The 25802-nt window shown below is 34.6% G+C and overlaps 1 protein-coding gene and 1 non-coding gene across 2 annotated transcripts; both read right to left on the bottom strand.

Moving 5' to 3' along the window:
* Positions 1 to 8047: 8047 nt before the first annotated feature.
* Positions 8048 to 16200, bottom strand: LOC131150739 (early nodulin-93-like). Its single transcript, XM_058101661.1, has 5 exons — positions 16001 to 16200; positions 15775 to 15919; positions 15134 to 15195; positions 9292 to 9367; positions 8048 to 8394 (listed from the first exon to the last, which is right to left on the bottom strand). The coding sequence occupies exons 2-5, from the start codon at positions 15884 to 15886 to the stop codon at positions 8309 to 8311; spliced, it is 336 nt and encodes a 111-aa protein (XP_057957644.1). The 5' UTR covers positions 15887 to 15919; positions 16001 to 16200; the 3' UTR covers positions 8048 to 8308.
* A 9232-nt stretch (positions 16201 to 25432) lies between these two features.
* Positions 25433 to 25539, bottom strand: LOC131152553 (small nucleolar RNA R71). Its single transcript, XR_009136045.1, has one exon. It is a non-coding gene; the product is annotated as a small nucleolar RNA R71 (small nucleolar RNA).
* Positions 25540 to 25802: the final 263 nt, after the last annotated feature.

The following is a 25802-nucleotide window of genomic DNA, read 5'->3' as shown; positions in this document are numbered from 1 at the left end:
GCCCGTGGGCTGGACTTAACTTTGGTTGGCCTACCAGGCCAAGTCAAACATGACATAACTGCGCACGATTGCCCACCCAACCTGGTCCACCCATCTTACTCTCTGCAACACTTCTCGGGTCGGCACACAATGGGTATCCTACTGCGTGCCAACTAATCGGCCTTCGACCCAACACTTTTTGAATAGTGTGGTTGCACTGTCGGCTAACACCAACCTAGTCCATCCATTCTACTCTCCACAACACTTCTCAAGTCGGCACACAGGGGTTACACTATTTGATCTGGCTAGCTAGCTACGGTACCATGCTCTGAACAAACCTAGTCCATCAAGGATTCTGATATCATACAGTACATTTCATATAATATATAACATAAACATATCTCATCTCATATTTTTGCGTAAAATTTGTCATATCATAATTTCTAAATAAACTGTTATATATATATATATATATATATATATATATATATATATATATATAAATCTGTTCACTGCAGCTGGGCTGGCTAAATAATCACGATATCTGAGCCGACTGAATAATCACGACAACTAGGTCGACTGAATAATCATGGCATCTGCGCCGATTGAATAATCACGACATTTGGGCTGACTGAATAATCATAATATACTGAAAATATAATTTCTGTACTATTTATAGTTTTTTTCTAAAAACTGTTGTCAAATCATACTTGCACTGTGAATTCATAAAATATTTTAACATACCATTATTTACAGTAAAATTTATACTCATGTCACACACAAGTGAGTACTACTCTGTAATAAATTATCTGACCTGGTAAAACATATTTTGCTGACAAAATAATATTAAATATGTTTTCAAAGCCTCCTCATTTCAACATCAGTATTCCCAAAAACTATACTAAATTATAAATAAATTTCTGAATCAAATACTGTATATTCAATAATTAATTTTCTGAAAATACCTGACTTAATCTATCTCCTTATCTGTTTCCTGAGAAACCTGCTGAAAACCCTAAACCACGCCTGCGACGTTCAGAACTTCAAACCCTGAAATCACATTATCCCCAGTTCAATCAACTCAACCCCAGCATATTTATCATCTAACACATTTCTTGGGTCTACATACTCCAAATAATCATCTAACCCTAAAATAACTCACTTATCCTGATTTTGGGGTGGTGCCCAAGGATCCCAAATAAACAATCCTTTTCGATCAACTTGTAAAGAATTACCTCTAGATCATCATGGTGGTTCCTAATCATCAATTCGGGCTATAATAAAAATGAAATCGTAGAGAGAATGGAGAGGTGTTGTAGGGTTTAGAGAGAGAGAGAGACAGAGAGAAAGAGATTTTGTTTTTGTTTAATAAAAATGGCTCGCGGGTTCTTCTTTAATTTCAGCACTGCAGACAAAACCGTCGATGGTTTTGGTTTTTAACCCGCCCTTTTTACCACTTTACCTCTAACTGGCTCGCCCTAAATACAAAATCGTCGACGATTTTTCTAGTCACCTAATGATTTTTCTAGTCACCCACCAAACTGTCGACAATTTTTCTGGTCACGCACCAAACCGTTGATGGTTTGATCTACACCAAACCAAAAACCTTCTTTTCTTTTACTTTCTCATTAATTCAATTATTTTTCCTCGATCTCTACAGCATGAGGAGAGTCTATAGAATTTTCAATCATAATAAATATACATTAAGTTTCTATTTTGAACTCTTATTTGTTTACTTAAGTGATTGATGAACTCACTAGAAATATCCAGAATGAGATCTCATGGTGTATGTTTTTTGCAGATGATGTTGTTTTGATTGACGAAAGTAGGAGTTTCATATAATCTAAGTTAGAACTATGAAAACAACTTCAGGGTCTAGAGGTTTTAGTGTAACGCCCCAACCTGAGTCTGCCAGGGAGCACTGTGTCTCTCCTCTTCCACCAGAACCAGACAACAGGGGGGCGGGCCTTATCGGACTAATGACTGGCCCCACAAACCAACCCGTATCCTTTTCAGTGTGTTTTGAGAAAACTTCCCAGGTGGTTACCCATCCCAAGATTGCTCCAAGCCAAGCACGCTTAACTATGGAGTTCTTATGGGAAAGCTCCCGAAAAGAAAGGTGCACCTTGTTGATATGGGCAGTAACATCTAATCTTTTTAAATCTTTCATCAATGGGGAATCACATTCTCCCTCACTTATAGAACGCAACGTCCTCGTTGCGAACCCACATTTCCAAACCTAGGCGATGTGAATCTCATCACACTTCTGGCTGGATGTTGGCTCTGATACCATTTGTAACGCCCCAACCTGGGTCTGCCAAGGAGCACTGTGTCTCTCCTCCTCCACCTGGACCAGACAACAGGGGGGCGGGTCTTATCGGACTAATGACTGGTCCCACAAACCAACATGTGTCATTTTCAGTGTGTTTTGTCTTCACTCACACACTTCCTGAGAAAACTTCCCAGGTGATTACCCATCCCAAGATTACTCCAAACCAAGCACGCTTAACTATAGAGTTCTTATGGAAAAGCTCCCGAAAAGAAAGGTGCACCTTGTTGATATAGGTAATAACATCTAATCTTTTTAAGTCTTTCATCTATGGGGGATCACATTTAGGATAAGTAAAAATAAGATAGAATAGATGAAATATAATTTTAGCCATGTGAGGAGGAATATTAAAGATATGATTAAACTTGATAATCAATAAATCAACAAACATTAGTAGATTTCGATATCTTGAATCTATTATATAAGCGGAAGGAGAAATTAAAGATAATGTAATATATCAACCCAAAGCAAGTTGTGAAAATGGAGTAGTGCTTCAACTGTGTTGTAAGACCATAGAATACTATTAAAATTAAAACGAAAATTTTGTAAGACAAGTATAAAGCCAGTCATGCTATATGAATAAAAATGATAAACAACTAAGAAGCAACATATTTAAAAAGTAAAAGTTACTGAAATGCAAATGTAAGGTAGATAAGTGGTATAACATTAGAGCATAAATCAAGAAATGAATATGTTCGCAATAAATTAGGCATAACACTGATAGAAGATAAGATAAGAGAAGAGTGGCTTATATAGTTTGGGCATTTAAAACATAGGCCAATAGTGTAATAGTGAGGAGGAGCGAGCTACCTGTTGCTAATGGTATTAAAAGTAGGGGTCGAAATAAATTACTTAAAATAAGGTAGTTAGTAGCAATTTAACAACTCATAAATTAGTCAAAAATATATATTTTCAATCGTGTGAATTAACAACAAAACAACAACAAAACCAAGCCTTAGTCCCACTAAGTGGAGTCGGCTATATGAATCCTTTTCCGCCAATTTATGCGATCATGGACCATTTCTTTTGATAGATTCAAAGACATTAAATCCTTACTCACTATCTCCTCCCAAGTTATTTTAGGTCTACCCCTATCCCTTCTACTACCCCCTACAGTAACTAAGTCACTCTTCCTCAAAGGTGCACTATAAGGCCTACGTTGCAAGTGTCCATACCATCTGAGTCGTCCTTCCCTTATCTTATCTTCTATAGGAGCTATACCTAACTTACCACGAATATGTTTATTCCTTAATTTATCTTTTAATGTTATATCACACATCCATCTAAGCATCCTCATCTCGGCAACTTTTACTTTTTGGATATTATGTTTCTTCGTTGCCCAACATTCTGATCCATATAGCATAGCTAGTCTTATAGCTGTCCTATAAAACTTCCCTTTCAATTTTAAGGGTATTCTACGATCACATAGAACACTTGAAGAACTTCTCCATTTTACCCAACCTGCTTTAACTCTATGCATTACATCATCTTCAATTTCTCCTTCAGCTTGCATAATAGATCCAAGGTATCGAAATCTACAAGTGCTATTTATTTCTTCATCATCAAGTTTAACTTTGTCTCCAATATTCCTCCTATCATTACTAAAATTACATTTCATATATTTTGTTTTATTTCTACTTATCTTAAAGCCTCTAGATTCCAAAGCCTCTCTCCATAATTCTAACTCAGCCTCTACTCCATCCCTAGTTTCGTCAATTAATACAATATCATCTACAAACAACATACACCATGGAACCTCCTTTTGAATACTCTTAGTCAATTGGTCCATCACTAAAACAAAAAGATAAAGACTCAAAACAGATCCTTGATGTACACCTATGGTAATTGGAAATTCTCTAGTTTCTCCATCTATAGCCTTTACACTAGTCATTACTCCATCGTACATATCCTTAATGACATCGGTATACCTACAACATACACCCTTTTTTTCTAAAACCCACCATTGAACTTCCCTAGGTATCCTATCATATGCTTTCTCAAGGTCAATAAATATCATATGCAAGTTCCTCTTCTTTTCCCTAAACTTTTCCATTAATCTTCTTAAAAAATAAATAGCTTCTGTGGTAGATCTCCCAGGCATAAAACCAAATTGATTTTCTGAGATCTTCGTTTCTAACCTTAATCTTTGTTCAACTACTCTTTCCCATAGTTTCATCGTATGACTCATAAGTTTAATTCCACGATAGTTATTACAATTTTGAATATCTCCTTTATTTTTGTATATAGGTATTAAAGTGATTTTCCTCCATTCATCTGGCATTTTCTTAGTTTTTACAATTGTATTAGATAAATTAGTTAACCATATAATTCCGTTATCACCCAAGCATTTCCAAACTTCAATTGCGATGTTATCTGGTCCCATAACTTTCCCATTTTTCATCTTTTTTAGTGCAAACTTAACTTCGTTAACTCTAATTTTTTGAATAAATCTTATATTTTTAGTCTTTTCCTCATTTGACAATTCTAAATTTAAGCCTTCTATTTGGTTTTTGTTAAACAACTTACTAAAATAACTTCGCCATCTTTCTTTAATATCTTCGTCCTTAACCAGGACAATATCATCCTCACTTTTTATACATTTTACATTTCCTAAGTCCTTGTTCTTCCTTTCTTTAGCTTTAGCAAGTTTAAATATATCTCTTTCCCCTTCTTTTGTACCTAATCTATCATACAAACTATTAAATGATCTATATTTAGCTTTACTAATGGCCCTTTTTGCATTTTTTCTTGCCTCCTTATATTTTTCAAAGTTATCGCTGTTTCTACATTTTTGCCATGTTTTATACCAAATTCTTTTTGTCTTTATGATTTTTTGTACATCTTTATCCCACCATCAACTTTCTTTGCTATTTGAGAATCTTCCCCTTGATTCGCCTAAAATCTCTTTTGCTATCTTTTTAATAGAGCTAGCTAATCTATTCCAAAGAGTATTTGAATTTATCCCATCCTCTAAGGTCCAATCCCCATCTTTGATCATTTTATCTTTAAATTTTCTTATATTTTCTCCTTTTAGGTTTCACCATCTAGTTCTCCTACACTGGTTTATTTTTCTTCCATTTTTTAATGCATATATCTAACACTAAGACTCTATATTGTGTGGTTAGACTTTCACCTGGAATAACTTTACAATCCTTGCATGATACATGATCTACCCTCCTAGTTAAAAAAAAAATCTATTTGACTTCTATTTTGTCCACTTTTAAAAGTTATTAAGTGTTCTTCTCTCTTCTTAAAGTAAGTATTCATTATACTAAAATCATATGACATAGGAAAGTCTAAGATCATCTCCCCAGACTCATTTTTGTCTCCATATCCATATCCTCTATGTATCCTTTCATAATTTTTATTATCTCTTCCAACGTGTCCATTCAGATCTCCTCCTATAAATATTTTCTCAGTCCCTGGTATGCCTTGTATAATACTATCCATATCTTCCCAAAATTATCTCTTAAGATTTTCTACTAAGCCAACTTGAGGAGCATAAGCACTAATGATATTTATTATCTCTTGTCCTAATACCATTTTGATTTTTATAATTCTATCTCTTACTCTAATTACATCCACAACGCTATCTTTTAAGTTTTTGTCTATAATAATGCCTACTCCATTCTTATGTTTTTCTTTTCCAGTGTACCAAAGTTTAAAACCTGATTTATCGATTTCTCTAGTTTTCTCCCCCACCCACTTAATTTCTTGAAAGCAAATTATATTAATTCTTATTCTAATCATTGTATCCACAATTTCCATGTTTTTACCCGTAAGTGTCCCTATATTTCAAGTTGTTAATCTAATCCTAGTTTCCTAAACTAACGTCTTTACCTGCTCATGTCCAGAATGATGCAGGAACCCTCGCATATTGGACACCGTACTCAAGAGCCGACACGGCGCGTCGCTTCGGGGCGACGACCTAGCCCACTCTCGCCCACTTTTCGCTACACCCGGGTGGTTCAAGTGCAACACGTCGCTCATAGGGGACGCCCCAGCAAATATTCGGTAATGATTCATATCATAGTGATTTGACAAATTTTACGTTAGCTGTCAACTACCTAACGCAACCCTCCTCCTTAACCCGGGCTTGGGACCGGCTGTGTATGAAAAAATTAAGACATTTAAGTGCATCACAGGCGGAGTTAATCGTGTGAATTAACAATATATATAACTGATCCCAATAGGACTTAAAACTTTTTTGCTATTATTGTGCTGTAGTCTCATTCCATTTCCGTCTAGACTATAAATATGACTTGGGCTGCAAGCCTGCAAGCTTGTTGATGCTGAACACATCAGTTGATTTTTTTATTTTTTCTTTTTTTTGAAAAAATTGAGAAGAGTGAATTAGACAATCTCTCTATCTCCCTCTCTGGAACTGGGTTTTAAATCTGTGGTTTTTTCAAAAAAAAAAAAAAAACAACATAAAAAATTATATAAAATTTAATCTAGATCAATCAAATTTAAATTTGAACTTCAAATTTCATTCTCCCAAATATAGTGCTAACTTGACAAAGTTATATGCATAGAATTACGCCTTGCTTGACCTTCTAAGAAATCATGGGAGGAGAAGAGAAATAATAGCAGGAATTCCATTCCATTGCTAACAGATGTAATGATTTGTGGGTTGAGCTTCCATTTCTTATTTATGTTTTTGAGGCAACCAAACAACAAATCATTAAATAAAATGGGGTGTGAAGGTGAGAATGCCCAAAAGACTACAAGCCATTTTGGAATTTTGATAACAAACGTTTTGCCCCCTCTTTTATTCCTCACTTTCCAAATTTGCACCATGAACATCTAATCTGTACCTATACCCTAGAGCCTAGTGGTGTATCTCAACTGCAGCAGGTTGAGAACATGATCTCTCTTATTTTTCCTGTTGCAAAAGATCTGTAGAACAGAGATAATTAAAATGAGACAAATTGAACAGAACAATCCATTAGAATTACAATATGCAAACATAAAATGACCTCATTGCAATCAATTGTGAAGAGCTCGAAAGAAGTGACATTTTCCATGTCACCAACTTGATGATGTACCACGTAGATCAAAAAATCCAAATCAAGAAGACAAACCTCTTTCAAGAAAGCAACAAACAGACCATCCAAATCAAGGAGACAACCCTATTCAAGGAAGCAATCAACGGCAAGCAACCAACAGCCAGACACCAAGATTTGAGAGTCAACAAAGAAGCAGGTCGTCAACAATAATAATATCTAGTCAAATAGAAGGGGCTAAGGGAGGAAGAGATCAGTTGAGAAAAGACCAATGACCTTGAGCACGCCACATGAAAGATTAAAGATTTTCTAAATTCCAAACCAAACAAGTTAACCCAAAAATCATCCACAGAAAATCAATGAAGTTCAAAAAAGAATCTATGAATCAACTAGGACATTGATAGAGTGAGTGGGGAGAATTTTATGACACAATATAAGGATATAACAAAGGAAATATAAGGATATAACAAAGGAAATATAATGACCTCTGCATTACTGTTCAAAAATATGTGCTCCTATATTTCCCTCCAAAGAATGTAATGTTGTCTTGCTGATAAATGATATGGCCATACTCTTTCAAACATCAATACTTAATAGGATTTAGTACCTTTTTTAAAAAAAATACTTTTTTTTTATTAGTGGTCCTAGACAATCACACATCCCAGCTTGTACATTGTGCAGTGTAAACACAAATCCTTCCAAAAAATAATTATGCATTGGTGCCACACAAAACTAGAGTCCAAAATCATCATTCTCACTACGCAAAGAACTTTGCATTATTGTCACAGAAACTACACACTGAAAAGCATCAGAAGAAATAGCTACCATGCAGGAACATACAGTCTTCCTCTGCCAAACATCAGGAAATAGTGATTTTAAAAAAATAAAATGTCTCAATACATTAAAAGATATTTATCCTAGATCACAATAGGCTGTGCCATCACCAACATATTATAATGATGACTTCAGAGTTGCACCACGTTGAGCATGCTTCCTAAGCTGTTTTATCGTAACGTGCATTTCTTCTTGCACACTCCAAGATAGTTTTATCAGCAGTGATGAAGTATGCAGCAATAGATGCTGTGCAGCAGAAAACAAAGCATGTGTTAAACCTTTCATGCCAGGAATGAGCACTTAATATTTGAACACATGAAATTAGACAATTGTATTCCCTGTTTAAGCATTTATTATCTGCTTGTTTTTTTTTTCAAAGGTTCCATTTTTGTATTTTCACTTGGATCAATGGTAAGGTTGCTCCTTTGTGACTGGTTGGTCAAAGGTTCGAGTCCAAGGAAACAGCCTCTCTGCATAAAAGTAGGGATAAGACTGCGTACACTGTGATGACCCTCCCCTTACCCTTGCAAAGCAGGGATCCTTATGGCCCAGGGATACCCTTTTTTTTTTTTTTTTTTTTTTGTAGAATTACAAAGATCTTATCTGATAGTTATCCAGGTTGATAGGTCTCTTTCCAGGATACCAAAGGCTTGTTTCACTGTTTCTCTTTCCAATCCTGATACAAACTTTTTTGTTTTTTTATTTCTTTGCTGAGCTCAATCTTGATACAATTTAGAAGATAAAGTCTACATAAACCATGGAAATCAAATTGAAGGCATTCCATTGCAACATGAGCAAAATTCAAACTCATAAGTTTTTCATTGCAAACATCTCAAAATAGTATGAAAAGGGGTAAAAATATGGTATGGAAATAAACTAAAGGATAAGACAACCTGGGGATGGGTAAATTTAGACTACAATTAGGCCCCTCCTCTCAAAAGAAAGAAAATGTCAATGGGGTAGGCAACCTAAATAATCCAGCACTTCAAAGCAGAGCCAAAGTTGAGAGTATGAATTTCCCCCAACTCTTCAAAATATCAATATTTAAATATTTAAATGAAACAGTAAGACTAAAATTCCACGTTCCAAACATTGAATAATGAACTCAAAGATTACAACAACTTCAGCTTACAAAAATGTTACCTCCAGATATAATGAGTGCCTGAGCTGTATAATTAAGGTTTGCCTTTGCCCAAGGAACCACACGAACTGCAACCAACTGAACATATAAAGAGGGGGCGTTAAAAGATATCGTGATCTATCACTTTACACAAAAGAATTGGTGAGACTCAAGCCATTGATCTTGTTGCACTTTCCCCAAAAGTAGCAGCATCAAAGTAATTTATTATTGCCTATTTCCTCAAATCCCCAGTTGTGTGGACAATCATGTGTCCAAGCAGCGCATGTATATATATTCTATCACTCGCTAGTCGAGGCGTGTACAACCATGCAGCCAAGCAGGACATGGTTGTTGCAAACATTTCCACATAGCAGCAACCAATCCAGAAAATACTCACTAGCCTATCAGAGTTTAAGAGTTCTTATTGAACTATTGAAAACAGTAGGGAAGAAGTGTTGCAACTATTTAATTTCAGTTGATAAGTTCAGTAAGAATGACAATTTGTGACCATCAATCAACTTAGATAATGTTAATGCAGGGTTATCAATTTAACCACAATAAAGGTACAGCTTCATGGTACAGGTATTGCGAACTTGAGGATTGTGGTTGGTTGCATCTACAGACTTAAATTAAATTTTGAATTACAACCACCTTTTTTATAAGAGGACCAAGGACCCTGGGTTGAACTCGAGCAAGGAACTCCAAATTCCATGGATCAAGCGCATATGTGGAAGAATGGTGTCAACACATTCCATGCTTCCAGGAAATCAAACATGAGTGAATATAAAACAAGCCAGTGCCCATATTGAAGGCCTTCCACATCCATTTTAGTAGGATTGCAGTAAGCAATATTCTAACGAGGGAGTTTGCACCAGAACAATATTAAATCAATCATCATCACTATCTACTGGAGATTCCCACCCATCCATGACCCACCTCTCTAAACCACACCTATCCCCCACCCCAAATAAATAAATAATAAAATAAAACCAAAAAACAAGTAGCAAATATAGTAGAATGAAACATAAGAACTGACAAAAAAAAAGGGGGGGGGGGTGTGGAGGTGGGAATGGAGCCTTGGTGCAAAACATGAGTGAATATAAAACAAGCTAGTGCCCATATTTGAAGTCCTTCCACATCCATAAGCTCACCCTAGAGTGCTCTCTCTCAGAAGTATGGGATACCACCTTTCTATCAGTCACGTCAAAAATTGTTCTTTGTATATATACTTAGCAAAGCAGGGGCGCTGATTGATCCAGTGACATAGGAGCAAATTTCCAACTTTAATTCTGAAAAGTTTAAATAAAACTAGTATATAGGAATCTTTTACTGTTGAAATATGTTGAAACGTATTGGGCTTACATGTGCTTGTATAGTTTATTCAAACTTCAATGTATTTAATACAACTAGATTTTGATGATTTCCAAGACAAGCATTTACATTCTGTGTTTTAATTACATACTTGGATTACATTGCTGTAAAAATGTGAAGTAAAAGTTTGAAATTCTCATGTCATGGGATGACCATAAGACTATTTATGATGCACCTCAAGCATGGCAGACCACATGAACATGCTGGGTTTTATGTTACGTCTTGCTCTTGTGTGTTTAGCAAATTATTCTGCAGTATTTTCACATGTGCAGCTGAGCTAATATTCTCCTAAAGTTATTTTGAGTAGTCTATGTGTGGTACCACTTATTTTGAATTGAACTAGCACTCTCTTCAAAGACTTATAAAATATTCTAAATCTTGTTATAAAGCAATCTTGCTACTATGGGCAATTTCAAAATGATATCTCTAGATTTATTTTCTTATCTGATCACTTTAATTGCTAGATATTTATCAGAAAGAGATCTGAAATATCAAAATTGCATCCTATTTAACAAGAAACCCGCCATACATTCTTGTACTCCAATTCAATATATGCAAGCATTGCTCTCTCTTACACTGACTCTTTTTATTTGCTAAATGGAAACTATATTTTAAAGTTTTAACAAATTTATTGTTTAATTAATTAGGAGAGATTCTATGCCATTCTATTGTTGAGCATAGGAACTCTCAAGCAAAGGATGTTGGAGCAAGCCTATAAATCCTCATGTGATGGTTTCACGTACAAAACAAAGAGAAACTTAGGGTGGAAAGCCCCCTACATTAAACAATTGCGTGATTATTGTGTGAAGGCTTATATGTATGTTAGGAGAAAAAGTTTGAGTTTAAACCTTTTTAATCTTTTATTCTTCTCAATAGGCTTGAAAGAAATATCTTCACTAGTCAACTGAGTTCGTAGTGAGTTGACCTAGTAAAAAGCCTGAGATATACGTTGTTATGAGACTTTAAATTCTTTTCATATATCTTCTTATTGATTGTAATTGGATCAAAGGATCTTTGAATGGTTGTACTAAAGTGTTCGTGGCTTTGTTAGTCAACTGATGGCTTTGTTAGCTTTGGTGGCCGAGTTTGGGTTGTAGACCCATTGTAATTTGAACAAACTTTTTATGTGCCATGTGCAGGCATTGTAAGCTTATTGATATAGTGAATACTCAAAAAGTGTTTGCATGGGGAATACACGTAGGTCATGTGGACTGAATCACTATAAATGTGTGCTTTGTGTTTGCTAATTTAACTTGCTTCTGCATGTTACATTTATTTAAAATGATCAAAACACAACTTTTTTTAAAACACGCAATTCACCCCCTTGATTGGGTGCCTAACTAGTCCAACATAGATAATGTTAGGAGAACAAGAAAAAAAATTCTAGCATCCTAAATAAACAAAAATACTACTTCCCTACAAAAAAAATAAGATATGACCTAAATAAAATAACCTAAATAAATAAAATGGAAGAAAATAAAAAATTACAAAAATATAATTCCACTTGCATGTTGCATCATTTTCTTCCAATAAGGAAGCAATTGATCTCAATTAAAAATCCTAAGAATAAAGTACCAATATCATGACCAAGCTTGAAAAATATCAATACAATTTGCAGACTTTATAAACAAGGGAGGCTTCTCTTCCAGTTCATGCTATGTGGTACATCTCAATCACAATTAATACTGAATACAAGAGTGCGAAGAATGAAGTCAAGTCCATCCATTGTAGCATGAAACCTGTCCAAGGAAGAGTATAACGCAATGACCATTTTTTCCTCCGCTTTTTCTCCCTCCTTTCAGACTTTTTGGATCATTCTTATTCAGGTGGATCATTCCTTTTGGTTTGAATGGAACGGCAACTCAGTATAAATCCCTGGCAGTAACCAGGTCAGGTTGGGGAACAGATATCTGCTCCTGTTTTTGTTTGTTGTGGATTCAGGCAACTAAATTTGAAGCTTGAGCGTGGTTGAAGGGTGGAGCTAGGTGATGGATTGAGAACCCAACAGTGAGGCTTAACAAAGAAAGACGTGTAGATGGTAATTGTGTCACTGATGACTGCAACGGACTAATGTTAACAATTAGAGTTCAGGCTTGACAATGTGACTAGCACAACAACTTATTCTCCTTGTCATTGGTGACTTAGATATCAATTGGCTGCTGATCTAGTCTTGGGTCTCAATTAGGAGGCTTGACAATGTGACTAGCACAACAACTTATTCTCCTTGTCATTGGTGACTTAGATATCAATTGGCTGCTGATCTAGTCTTGGGTCTCAATTAGGATGTGGTCTGAAAGGGCTAGGGCTTTGTTGGTAAATCAACAGACTAGCGTCCAGTTGCAGGTGATAGGTTTTTAATCAACCAAATAATGGGATTTTATGGTTGAAGGGACTTGGTTTGATGATGACGTTGATCAGCGGATGGTGTTGGCTACAATTCAATTGGGAAAATTTCGTGATATGGTGCAACACCTTTCATTTTAGGAATTCATGTCACTATGATAGGATTTGAACAGGGGCACACAAGCTGATGGAAACAAGTTGTGGCAACAATTTAATGCATGGAAGTGGCAGTAGCAATGTTGTAGAGGCAGAGTGATTTAGGTTGAATCACAAACCCTATGATTTTGAGTAAAAACTTGTACAAGACTATCAAACAATGATCTTGACAACCCAAGGTTTGCTTTAATACCACTTGTTGCAAGGCCAAATGTCCAACACTTTTAATTTTGACTTTCATTCTACAAAAAATTAGCATGCACGAACCATTTATAGCCTTGCAATGCTTGGAGAACAAGAAAATAATTTTAGAAGCCTATAAAACTTTCCACAAATTTTAAAGATATTACCTAAATTAAAAACCTAGACAAAGAAAAAAATAAATTACCAATTATAAAAAATATATTTTTTCTTGATTGAATGCCGCATCATCCACATCATCTACCATAGCATGACACGTATTCCCAAGCCTAACATGTTCTAGGCTGCCCATTATTTTAAAGTTGCAAGTGTATGGCCACAAAATAAATCACCAACTTAGTTTGATTAAGAAAGCATGCTAATGCTCAACATTTCAGAGCACAATAAAACCCCATCCTAGGACACCTTGGACTTTTGAGCTTCTCAATCACAAAGTAAATAACAACCAACAACATGGATTTTTCTATCTATTTAAGTCCTCATAGAAAATTTTGGCAACTTCTATCCAGCACAATGCAAATGAGAGTTAATAGAATCAATTATAAGTATAAATTTACCTTATAAAAGATGCTTGGAATCACTAATACAGCACCTCATTGGAAATATACACTTTAAACATATAATATCACTTCATGTCCCAAATAAATGAAGAGCATACTTGCATTGGCAAATCCATGGTACAAGGGAACCAAATGGCAAAGCAAATTAAAGTAAGACTAGGCAACAAATTGCATTGCTTGTTTCACAGACAGGTGCAGGTGTCTACGCAAGTTCAAGATATCAATCTCAACCATGTATCCCAATAACATTTGATTGATAATTTGGCCATCAATGAGCCTGAGTTGTGCAACTTGTGAGTTTGTCTCACGCTTGATTTTGTTTTTCAGGAGAACTCATGACAATCATGTCTTTCAAGAAAGTGCAGAAAATGAGTTTATTATTCATTTTGGCAAAACAAGTGACTTGTCTAAAATATACTTCAGAGAGTGGAAAAAACTAGTATGAAATGCTAAGAATGCAGACAAAATGCAGATCAAGTTTACTGGAGGACGCAAAATATACAAGAACAAGATAAGAAGCTAAACAATTTGATATTGAAGCTTCCAGGATCCATTCTATGTATTCAAACACCAGATATTCATTTTCTTTTCTAGTGGCACCAATCCTTTGTTTAAACTTTAAACTTCCAGCCATTCATGTAATAACTAAAGGACTACAACAAAATCCATAGGAATTCATTCAGCTTTGTGAAGACCCAATTTCAAATCCTCTTACATCTCTGAAATTGCATTGCCACACAATTAGTCATCTTAAGATCAGCAAGGGAGGGCCCTATTTATTATTTATTGTTGCCACGGTGCCTCTTTTACCACCATTGCTGTCATCAACAAAACCAAACTAATCTGAGAACGCGTTAATTAAATAAAGATACAAATGAACACACACACATATGCAGGGAGAGACAGGTAGAGGGATTCCAAAAAGGTAGAATCACAATGGGAAAAAATGAAGACATACAATTCAAAATGACTTTAACATCAAAATAATGAGTTAAATCACACGACTTCACATTCTTGTGATTTTTCAAGCTACATTGCTTGAATTCCTCTGTTGAGAACACAGCTAAAAGGAATTACACTATAGGTTAACTAAAATCTCAAAATCTCTTTCCAACACATCAAATTCTGAATTATTTTATACGAATTTAAAATGTCAAAACCACTACCTTTTCAGCCTTATGTCTCCAGAAGCAACACAAAAATGTATGAGAAGGACAATAATGAGATTACATACTGTAGGCACTGCGCTAGCAACACATGCAATGCAAGCTGCCTTAGCACCAGCACGAACACCTTCTGCAAATTATGCAATCACTAGGCAATATCAGACACTCATACCATGAATTTAACGAATTATTATGCACAATCAAAGTCACAAATAAAAAGAAAAAGGAAATAAAATGTAATAAAAAAGGTGTGCAAAATTCTAGACCTAATATGAGTCCATACAGTAGATGCAAGGTCAACAAACTGCAAAGAAAAACATTTTTTTAAAAAAAAAAGAAGAAGTCAGCGCGAAAAATAATTTACGCAATTAAAATATTCAGCATAAATACATTGAGATCAAGGAAAACGCGACAGAATTTTACATAATCGAAACTCGTTCACACACGCACACAAAATCCGCCAAAACGAAGGGAATCATGAACTGGGTTTTAGGCATTGAGTCATAATTAGATCATTTAATCCTCCATTAGTTCGACAGGGGATAAAATTTCGAGTTCCATGACTCAACCTTCGACAAGTTCTGGTCACTAAAAAAGACCTAACTAGCTTTCAAAATCCCAACTTTTTTTTTCCTTTTCCTACATTTTCCCATCAACCAACCAAACATGAAAACATAAAGAAACTAATCGATCAGAGAGTCAATCGAACCTTGGGTACAATGTCTTGCATTCAGAATCTTCTGATCTTCGGCTGGAGAAGCAATCAACACCGAATTGCTCCTGCTACGCCACAAGTCCCTCATTTCCGACGGCAACCCCATTTCCAATCTCTAAATTATTATCCCAAAAAATTTCTGAAAAATCCAAAAACGAAAGAGGATTAGAATTTGAGAATTTTCCAAGCGAGAGGTTAGAGGGCGGGGTTTGATTCGTACAGCAGCACAGAAAGGCAAGCTTGAGAGCTAAAGGTTGTGTCATGGAATTTTTTCTGCAATAATGCATTGGCTATGGATAAGATGAGGAGAAGGAAAAGTTGGGGGGCGTGGGGGGAGTCTCTGTGCAGTGCGTACAGTTGTAAATGGTCACGTGTTGTTCACGACTGAGACCACGCGAGCCGTCGTCGTTTGACTCGAACAGCGACGCAGTTTTTAGTTTTATATATATACCAGTGAAAGAACACAAGCCTTGCACGTGAAAATTCGTTTTCAAAATGTGCGACTTTTTAATTTAAAATATTAAATATAAATTTAATATTTATCACAAAAAATGGATAAATTAAAAATAAAAATTTAAAATAATCAAATTTCTCTTTAGTCAACAAATTATGTTTTTTCTTGATAAAATAAGCTTTAGATTTTTATTATGATTACAAAAAAATAATATAACCATTAAAGTTTACATTTGGACTCTAAAGTTCTATGCATCTGTAGTAACTTAGAAAATTTCGTTTAAATTTTTCTAATACCATCTGTAATAACCTAAATATTTCATATTATAATAATCACTGATAAAGACAGCGGAAGTCCTCAAATGCTAATTAACGGAGTACTAAACTATCCCAATATTACATTAAAGATCTAAACTTATCAATGAATATCGCAATAAAGCTCTGAACTCATCACAATATAAATAAAATATTAACAATTCTAAATAAGACCTTTTATCACACACGCGCTTCCACTGCACTACTCTGATTACTTGCTCCTCATGGCATCTGAAAAGTATTAGATAATGATGGGGTGAAACACTTCTCAATAAGACGAAATATATTATTATTGTGTGACAGATGAGTCTTTACATAAGCAAAAGATAGCCTTTAATTTAACTTTAACTGAAAAAGCATGTGTATATATCATAACTCGCATCTCTAACATTTAAAATACATATTTTCTACTCAAACATACTTTTAACTAAATAATTAATTATGTTTTCGTAAATTTACATATATACATAAAAGAATTTCCCCTAATTGGACTATCATATATTATTATGTATAATCTCCCATGATTGAGTTTTGCGGCCCGAAGATTGGATTTAGTCATGGCTGGCCTACCAAACTAAGTCAAAACTGTTATGTCTATAATACGATTGCCTACTCAACCTAGTCCGGACCCAGTGAGTAACCTGCTCCTACAATATTGATACTCCAAGGGCCAATCGACTGTCATCCGCCTACACTTTCCTGATAGTGCGGCTGCATTGCATGTAATACTAGTTATGATATCGTGCTTTAAATCATAACTAGTCCATCGGGGTTCTGATACCATATAATATAATTTATATAATAAAACTATAACATGATCTCTTTTTCATAAGTCTATATAAAATCTGACATGTTCATGATTCTGTATAAAATAACTCTGATGCCATATAATACAATTTATATAATAAAACTGTAACATGATCTCATTTTCATAAGTCTATATAAAACTGACATGTTCATGATTCTGTATAAAATCTGTTATATCATATCTCTATATAAAAATGTTATTTCATAACTTGACATAAAGCTGTCTGAACTCGGCATAAGGTCGGTTGAACTGTCATTTCATACTAAACTCGACATAAAATCGGCTGAACTCGGCATAAAGTCGGCTGAACTGTCATATCATATTGAACTCGACATAAAGCTGGTTGAACTGCCATTTCATAATTATATAAAAATCATCATGTTTAATCATACAATAATAACTATTCTCATGCCACACGATTTGAATAATAAATTATATTATAATAAATTGTTCGGAGAAAATATATATTTTACTGAAAACTAAAATATGATTAATTTCACTTATTTAATTTAATTCCATTATATTCCAAGAAAACCCGATATACTCAAATCCCTGCAGATTAATTTATTTCCAAAATATTCGCAAAAATTGGATATAATCAAATCCCTACAATTTAATTTAATTCGGACATATTTTTTAAAATAAAATCAGAACATAGATATAATTAATTTCACCTGTTGAATTTTAATCGAACATATTTTAATTAACATAAATCTAATTAAATTCACGTATTCAAATTTAATATAGAATATTTTAAAAGTGAACTGACATAATCTATTCCCCTTACCTTAACCTTAGAGTGGTGCCTATAACGTTCCAATAATGAATCCACTCCAGTTAAAATGTTCAAGAGCAGAGTTAGGACCTAGAAATGGTATTCATTTTTCAATTCGGCGGAGAGAGAGAGAGAGAGAGAGAGAGAGAGAGAGAGAGAGAGAGAGAGCAATTTGGCCCTTAAGGGGGGGTGGCCAATTCGAATGAAATCTAATATTGCTAAACATTAGGAAGATTTCTTTTTTAGTTATATATATATACTTGCTTGGGATAAAAAATTTGAGAGTTTTGAATTGACAGGGCTCCTCACTGCCTACATCATTAACAATATTATTATTATTATTATATATATCTTGCTTTGTCCTTTTGTTTTTATAGATATCCTATCACCTAATATCAACAGACATATATGCATTATATTATTTATTTTATTATCTTATTTAATTAATAAACTAATTAATTAATTAATTAATAATTTAAAATTTTTTAATTTAATTTTTAACACTTATATGTATATTATTTTTGGGATCGTTACATTCTCTCCTCCTTATAAAAATTTGTCCTTGAAATTTGCTAAATACAACTCTGAATAAAATTTATCATGAACCCAACAAATTTAAGTTAAACTCATGAACAACCCTATCAGAACTGATAACTAACATGAACTGATGGATTGAACATCCTGCACTAATTCCCCTTGCTACATAACCAACACACAACACAACAACTTTACTTCTCACTTCCAGTTCCCCAAAGATCTAACACCGACATAACTTTTCTCTCTCAACAAATAATATATTCTAAATCCTTCTTTAAAAATGGTACCAACAAAATTTAGTAACCAAATTACAATACGGTTAGGATCCCTAGTAACCACCCCCTTATCATCCTCTAGATCCAAAATAAAATTTCTTCTGAATAAAGAGGTATTTAAGGCTTTTATCATCTAAATACAATTCAAATTTTTTTTCCATATAAGTATGAACGGTATAATTTTAATGCAAACATAATAGTAGCTAATTCCAAGTCATGGGTCAGATAATTACACTTGTGAGGCTTTAAGTATCATGATCCCTAGGCAACCACATTTTCCTTGTCAACTTGATCAGTGGAACAGACATTGTCACGACTTGCTTAATTTACTGTATAATTAAATGTAGTCAACACAGTGAACTCAAACCTGTGGGTAACGGGGTATACCTGACTTACACAGTGGAAACCTAAGCAGCAGTAAATATAAATTACATCTATCAAACCATAAAATACATAATACCAGAGTTAATTACAATCCAAAAAAAATATTGTACTCATATACAATCCCTAAAGAAAATCCAAAAGTATATCTAGGATCCCGTAACAAAAATCTCCTGATCCTAGTTCAAAACTTACCTTCTAGCGGGGTAGTACAACTAACTCAATGACGGTCTCACTCTACCGATCTTTTTGGGTTTCTTGAAAATTATTTAAGTTGGGGTGAGACACCTCTCAGTAAGGAAAAATAAACTAAATACAGTTGTGTGCAACATGAATATTTAATGCTAATATAGATATACAGTACATTTTGCATACTAGAAAACATTAATCATTTAATAACTACATAAACATATATTTTCATATTTCTAATAAACATATACTTTTTGAGTAAACATACATTTACCCAAGATGAATAGTTAGCTGATGTCATATATTACCCCCTATGACGGGTTGTGCAGCCCGAAGGTGGGACCCGACAATAGTTGGCCAACTACTGCAGAGTCAAAAATGTCTGTAAGTACGATGAGCCTACCACACCCTGGTCTGGACTGTTAGGTGGACGTCTACAACTCTACACTGAATGCCACATCGACTATCCATCTCCCACCCCCTCTACTAGCAGGGGAGGTTAGCACAAGTTTGAAACATAATAATTTGATCTGTATAGCTATGGTAGCGTGCTCCTGTAACTAAACTGAACTATCATCCGGGTTCTGATAATATACAATTTAACATAAATAGATTGATAGCATTTACTGTAATAGCATAAATACATACAAACTTGCGCCGATTACTTTCATATCTGCTGCCTTGCACCAAACATTTCATAAATACGGCCTTGTGCCGAAATCATACATAATACATGGCCTTGCGCTGGCTATCAATCACGGCCTTGCACCGAACATTTCATAAATAATAATCTGAATAAACATGTTATTTATTATGTATTGCAAAATCGTAATGTACTGCATTATTCAATATTTTTTGAAAACATACTTTATCTGTAAAATTGTCTTAACATAATACTTTTCACATAAATTAAAATTCATGCCGCACAATACTAAATAAGACTATATATTCTACACTGAAATCATATTTTCTAGCATTTCATACTAATACATACATTTCAATATAATAGCAGCATTTTCCCAAATAAATATTTTCTCAATAATATTCAAATATAATACATGCTTTCTGAACATAAATCTACTAGTAATTTAATAGTATTTTCATGGAAAAATGACTGCTTTAGTTTATTTCCTTACCTTATTTCTGCAAAGAAACCCCCTAAAAAACACTCGTCCTGCACTCACAGGGTTCCCCGTTCAACACCCTGAAATCAAAATTTGTCATAATTAAATTTTAGTATTTCTTCATGTACAACATTTCCTATAACTATGGAAAGACCAAATTTTGAGTAAAAAGTCTTACCTTAAACCAGGGATGAATTCCAAAGTAATTCCACCGACGATCCACTTTGGTAGGTTTGCAGAGAACTTCCTCAGAAGCGTCGTGGTGGCTTCAGATCGTCGAACCGGCGAGAATCCGACCCGAGATCTTAGAGAGAAAGTAGAAGGGATGAAGTGAGGAGAGAGAGAAAAATTCTCATAGGATTTTCGGCCATAAAATAAATGTTAGGCCTATTTATACACTGACCTTCGCCAATGAGCCACGTCACTTCAACGACAAGGTCAAGTAGCCAATTTGTCAATGAATACTATTCCTCATCGATGAAATTCAGAGCTAGGAAAAATAGTCTCTCGATATCTTCTCGTCAACGAGCCCAAAATACCACGTGGTCGACGAACGCGAAGCGTTCGTCAACAAAGTCTGCCGCCGCCCTCGTTTATATTTCCATTTTCCTCTCTATTTAATATTTAAATACCATTATTCTTCAAGTCATTACAGACATTCTAGAAAAAATTCCACACAAACCTGTGATAATACCCTGCAAAACCCAAGAAGCTATGAATTTAAGCCACATTTTTAGGGGTTCCCCAACTCAATACAACGTCAACCTTAGAAGAATCAATAGATAACTATTCTTTGATTATGACATGACCAAAAAATTTTGCACTAGTTGTCCAGAACTCACGTTTCCTGTTAGGCATATAACCGATGCTCCCATAATGTTTGTAAAGTTAATCACCAATATTGTTCATGCTCTTCTTGAGTCTTTAAATATATCAAAAATTATCTATAAAAAACTATAATAAATTGATCCTAGTATGATTGAATAACCTGATTCATCATATCCATGAAAATGTAAGGTGTATTGGTAACCCCAAATGGTAACACAAGAAACTTATAGTGATCATATTGTGTGCTAAATTCCGTCTTTGGGATGTTTAATTCCCAAATCTCAATTGGTGGTAATTTGATTGAAAGCCAATCTTTAGAAATTTTGGAATTTCGCCAATTGATCAAAAAGTCCACCAATTCTTGGAAGTCGATACCAATTCTTAATGTAACCCGATTCAACTTCCAATAATCAATGCATAGGCTCAAGGACTCATTATGTTTCTTAGCAAATAACACAGGTGCAACCCATAGTGATACACTAGATCAAATAAATTCTTTGTCAAGGAGATCTTCTAGTTGCACCATAGGTTGTCTTAGTTCAGATAATGTCATTCTATATGAAGCAGTCGACACAAGTTCCATTCCGAGCACCAAATCAATATTAAATTCAATCTCCTTTTGGAGGCAGCCCCGATAAATCATCTGGAAAAATATCTAGAAATTCATCACCTATAGGTAAAGAAGTTTGGGTTTCATTAACTTGTGTATTTTCTTTCATTGCTACTACAAACCCTAGACATGTGCCCAAATTCCATCCTTTCATAAGCACTCAAGATATCAAACATGAGAGCTTGTTAGTTGGAAGGAAACCATCACTCCATTTGGATCTCCGAGTACTACTTGTTAGGGATTTATACTGAAAGACATGTTTTATGTAATCGGTTTTAGTATTTATTAATAACTTCAGTTCTTCCATTTTAATGAAAATCTTTGTGAGCAGTGTTTATATGACATTATTTATTTAATGATTATGCATGTGTGTCTTTTATTCTATATAGTAGGTGATCTAATGTGTAGAGTACGACTTATTCATAGAAGATTAGATCATTAGTTCTTATAAAATATAAGTTTATTGTTCACAATTTTAAATGAAATTGGACACACCATTGGTAGGACTGTAGCACAAGATTTTAATAGGTTTGTATTGACTATTGGGAATGGTACAGTTCCAACTCCTTGTGCTAGTACACTTTGTGTGTATGGTTATTATGAGTGTTTATGCTCTTAATCTTGATATGATTAATGGACACGTGCATATAGTGTTTATTACTTTTGATTCAAAGAAGTTAGAGTGAGATTTTTTATGGGTCAAAATATTCAGTGAGTTGGGTGATGACATTATGTGTATGGTGAACATTAATTATTGATGGAATCTGCGTCCCGGTATCGAGATTCATGATATCCCCTTGAGGAAGCTTATAAGTTTTAATTATGTCAAACCCTGCAGGTGGATTTTGAATCCGACAAATCAAATAAGTTAAGTGGAAGGTCTCAAGAAATTAATATGTCAAATAATTAAATTATCACACGTAAAGATTACAGATACCCATTTATTAAATTAAATTATCAGTAATTTAATTTAATAAACGGGTATCTGTAATCTTTACGTGGGGAGATAAATAAGCATTTAATAATAGGAGCTCAAAATTTAATTTTGAATATGATAAGGAGTGCAATTATAATTTTTTAATGGTACGAATTATAATTAACGTAATTAAAGTTGAATTTGGGTCGGATTAGGAATTCTTAATTAATGGGAAGCCCTAGTCATATTTGTCCAAAGGTCCCTGCTATAACCTATACACGCGCTCCATTCAGCAGCTAGAGATATGAAAAAACTCTCACAGAGGCAAATGTTTTCGTGAGAGAAGAAAACCATAGCAGCCACTTATGAGCCCACTCTCTCAGGAGTTAGGCATGTTCAAAGAATACAATAAAAGATTCCTAGTCATCTTCAAGAGCTTGTTGTCGTACTTGTAGATTCGAGATCAAACTAGACAGATCTCATAGTGATTATGCATCAAAATTGCATAATTAGGCATTTAAATTCATACATTAAAGATTATAATCTTAACTAAATGCCCGATTTTGTCTAATATTTTAATAATTGAGCTCGCACGATAATTTTAAGATAATTACCCTATTTGTTGCCGAGCATTTATGGACACTCGTGTTTTATTATTATAGGATAATTTTTGAACATTAAATCCGATATTAGAATGTAAGTGGGTCGTGAGCATGTAGAGTTGTCGTGTACATGAAGCGAAGTCCAAATCAAGACTGTGAGCATTCAGGATTTTCATGAACATTTAAAGGATAATTTTCGGAAGCCGAGCCATGCACGCAAAGAGAGGCCGTTTTCAACACTACTTCATAATTTATGCATAACTCTCTCATCCGACCTCCGATTTAGATGATTAAAAATGATATAAAAAGCTAAGAGAATCCTATACAACTTTCATTTTTTTCATTTTGAGAAATATTGGCTGCATCAAAGTTGAAATCGGATGAGAAGTTATCATACGTTGCTTTCATGGACTATTTCGGAATTACTTCATAATCTGGGCATAACTTTCTCGTCCGACCTCTGATCGAGATAATTCAAAATGCTGTGGAAATCCAAGGAAATTATCTACAATTTTCATGTTTTAAGTTTTGAGAGTTACAGGCTGTAGGAGGGCTAAAATAGGGATTGTGTGCTGGAAAAAAAAAAAGGAAGAAACTAGAAAAGAAAAGAAAAAAAAAATAAAAAAAATAAAATAAAATGTGATTTGACCCAACCATGTAGCTGCGTCCTCTTGGTGGTGCACTAAGTTGAATTGGATAGGTAGGAGGCCTCAAGAAAAAAGGTGGGTGTGAGGGCACAAAGAAAAGTGGAGGAAAATAGGATTTTTGGAATAATTTTTTGAGGAGCCCGAACGCGGGGAGGGGGGGGGGGGCAATAGAGCTCTTTGGGAAAATTCTCTTGGGGCGCATGACGAGGAGGCTAGAGAGAGGAGTAGCTGGGAGGTTTTCCTTTGGTGTGCTGCATAGATACAACACACGAATAGTAAAGGTGTAACAACCCGAAGAATAATCCTAAAAGTTTTCACCCTCATTAATTTGATACGTGGCAACCAATTTTATTTTCCCTTGAATAGTTTATTTAAAGTAGCTTTATTTCAATTTCGCATTCTAAAATTATTAATCTTTCTAAATAAAATCAAGATTAGTATAATTTTGGTACTTGGTAAAATTAAGACACCAATCTCTGAGGACGATACTCTTCACATCACTATATTATAAAACTGTGATACTTTGCACTTGCAGTTTTGCATCGATCAAGTTTTTGGTGCCATTGCCGAAGATTGAGTTTTTCTTATTTTTGCCAATATCGATTCAAAGTAATATGGGTTTTAATTTAGAATTTTATTTTTATTTTATTTCTTTTCCCTTTTATTTTATTTTATTTTCTTTTTATCTTCTTTATTTCAGGTGTGTTTTTTATGTTGGATGTGCTGTGCTAGAAGTCATGCCATTATTCCTTTTAACCCAGAGATTGAAAGAACGCTTAGAGCACTAAGGAAAAAGAGGGTACTAGCCATGGATAACAGGCAACAAAATGTGTTTTTAAAGGATTATGTACGACCAGTTGTGAATGACAACTATTCAGGTATCAGACGCCAACCCATTAATGCCAACAATTTTGAGCTCAAACCCGCATTCATTAGCATGGTGCAGTAGGCCCAATTCAGTGGATCACCACTTGATGATCCCAATATCCATCTGGCGATGTTTCTGGAGATTTGTGACACTGTAAAGATTATGGTGTTACTGAAGACTCCATTATACTGAGACTGTTCCCTTTTTCTTTGAGGGACAAAGCAAGAGGTTGGCTACAGTCTCTACAACCGAGGAGTATCACTAGTTGGCAGGATATGGTAGAAATTTTTTTGGCTAAATTCTTTCTACCTACAAAACATAGCTTAACTCAGGAGTGAGATTGGTCAATTCAAGCAACATGATTTTGAATCACTCTATGAAGCTTAGGAAAGGTATAAGGATTTGATTTGACGCTGCCCACAACATGGATTTCTGAAATGGTTACAAATTCAGATGTGCTATAATGGGTTAAATAGGCAAACTCGGACTTTAGTTGATGCTGCGGCTAGGGGAGCTTTGATGTCAAAGACACCTAAGGGTGCTATTGCTCTTTTGGAAGAAATGACCTCCAATAACTATCAATGGCTAACCGAAAGAAGTATGGCTAAGAAGGTTGCTGGGATTCATGAATTAGAGCCGTTTGCTGCACTTTCAGCTCAAGTTGCTTCTCTGTCTCATCAGATTTTAACTTTGA

Source organism: Malania oleifera, chromosome 3 (assembly GCF_029873635.1).
Source record: "Malania oleifera isolate guangnan ecotype guangnan chromosome 3, ASM2987363v1, whole genome shotgun sequence".
Lineage (NCBI taxonomy): Eukaryota > Viridiplantae > Streptophyta > Magnoliopsida > Santalales > Ximeniaceae > Malania > Malania oleifera.
Note: the sequence above shows the minus strand (reverse complement) of the source record. Positions and strands in the feature narration are given on the sequence as shown.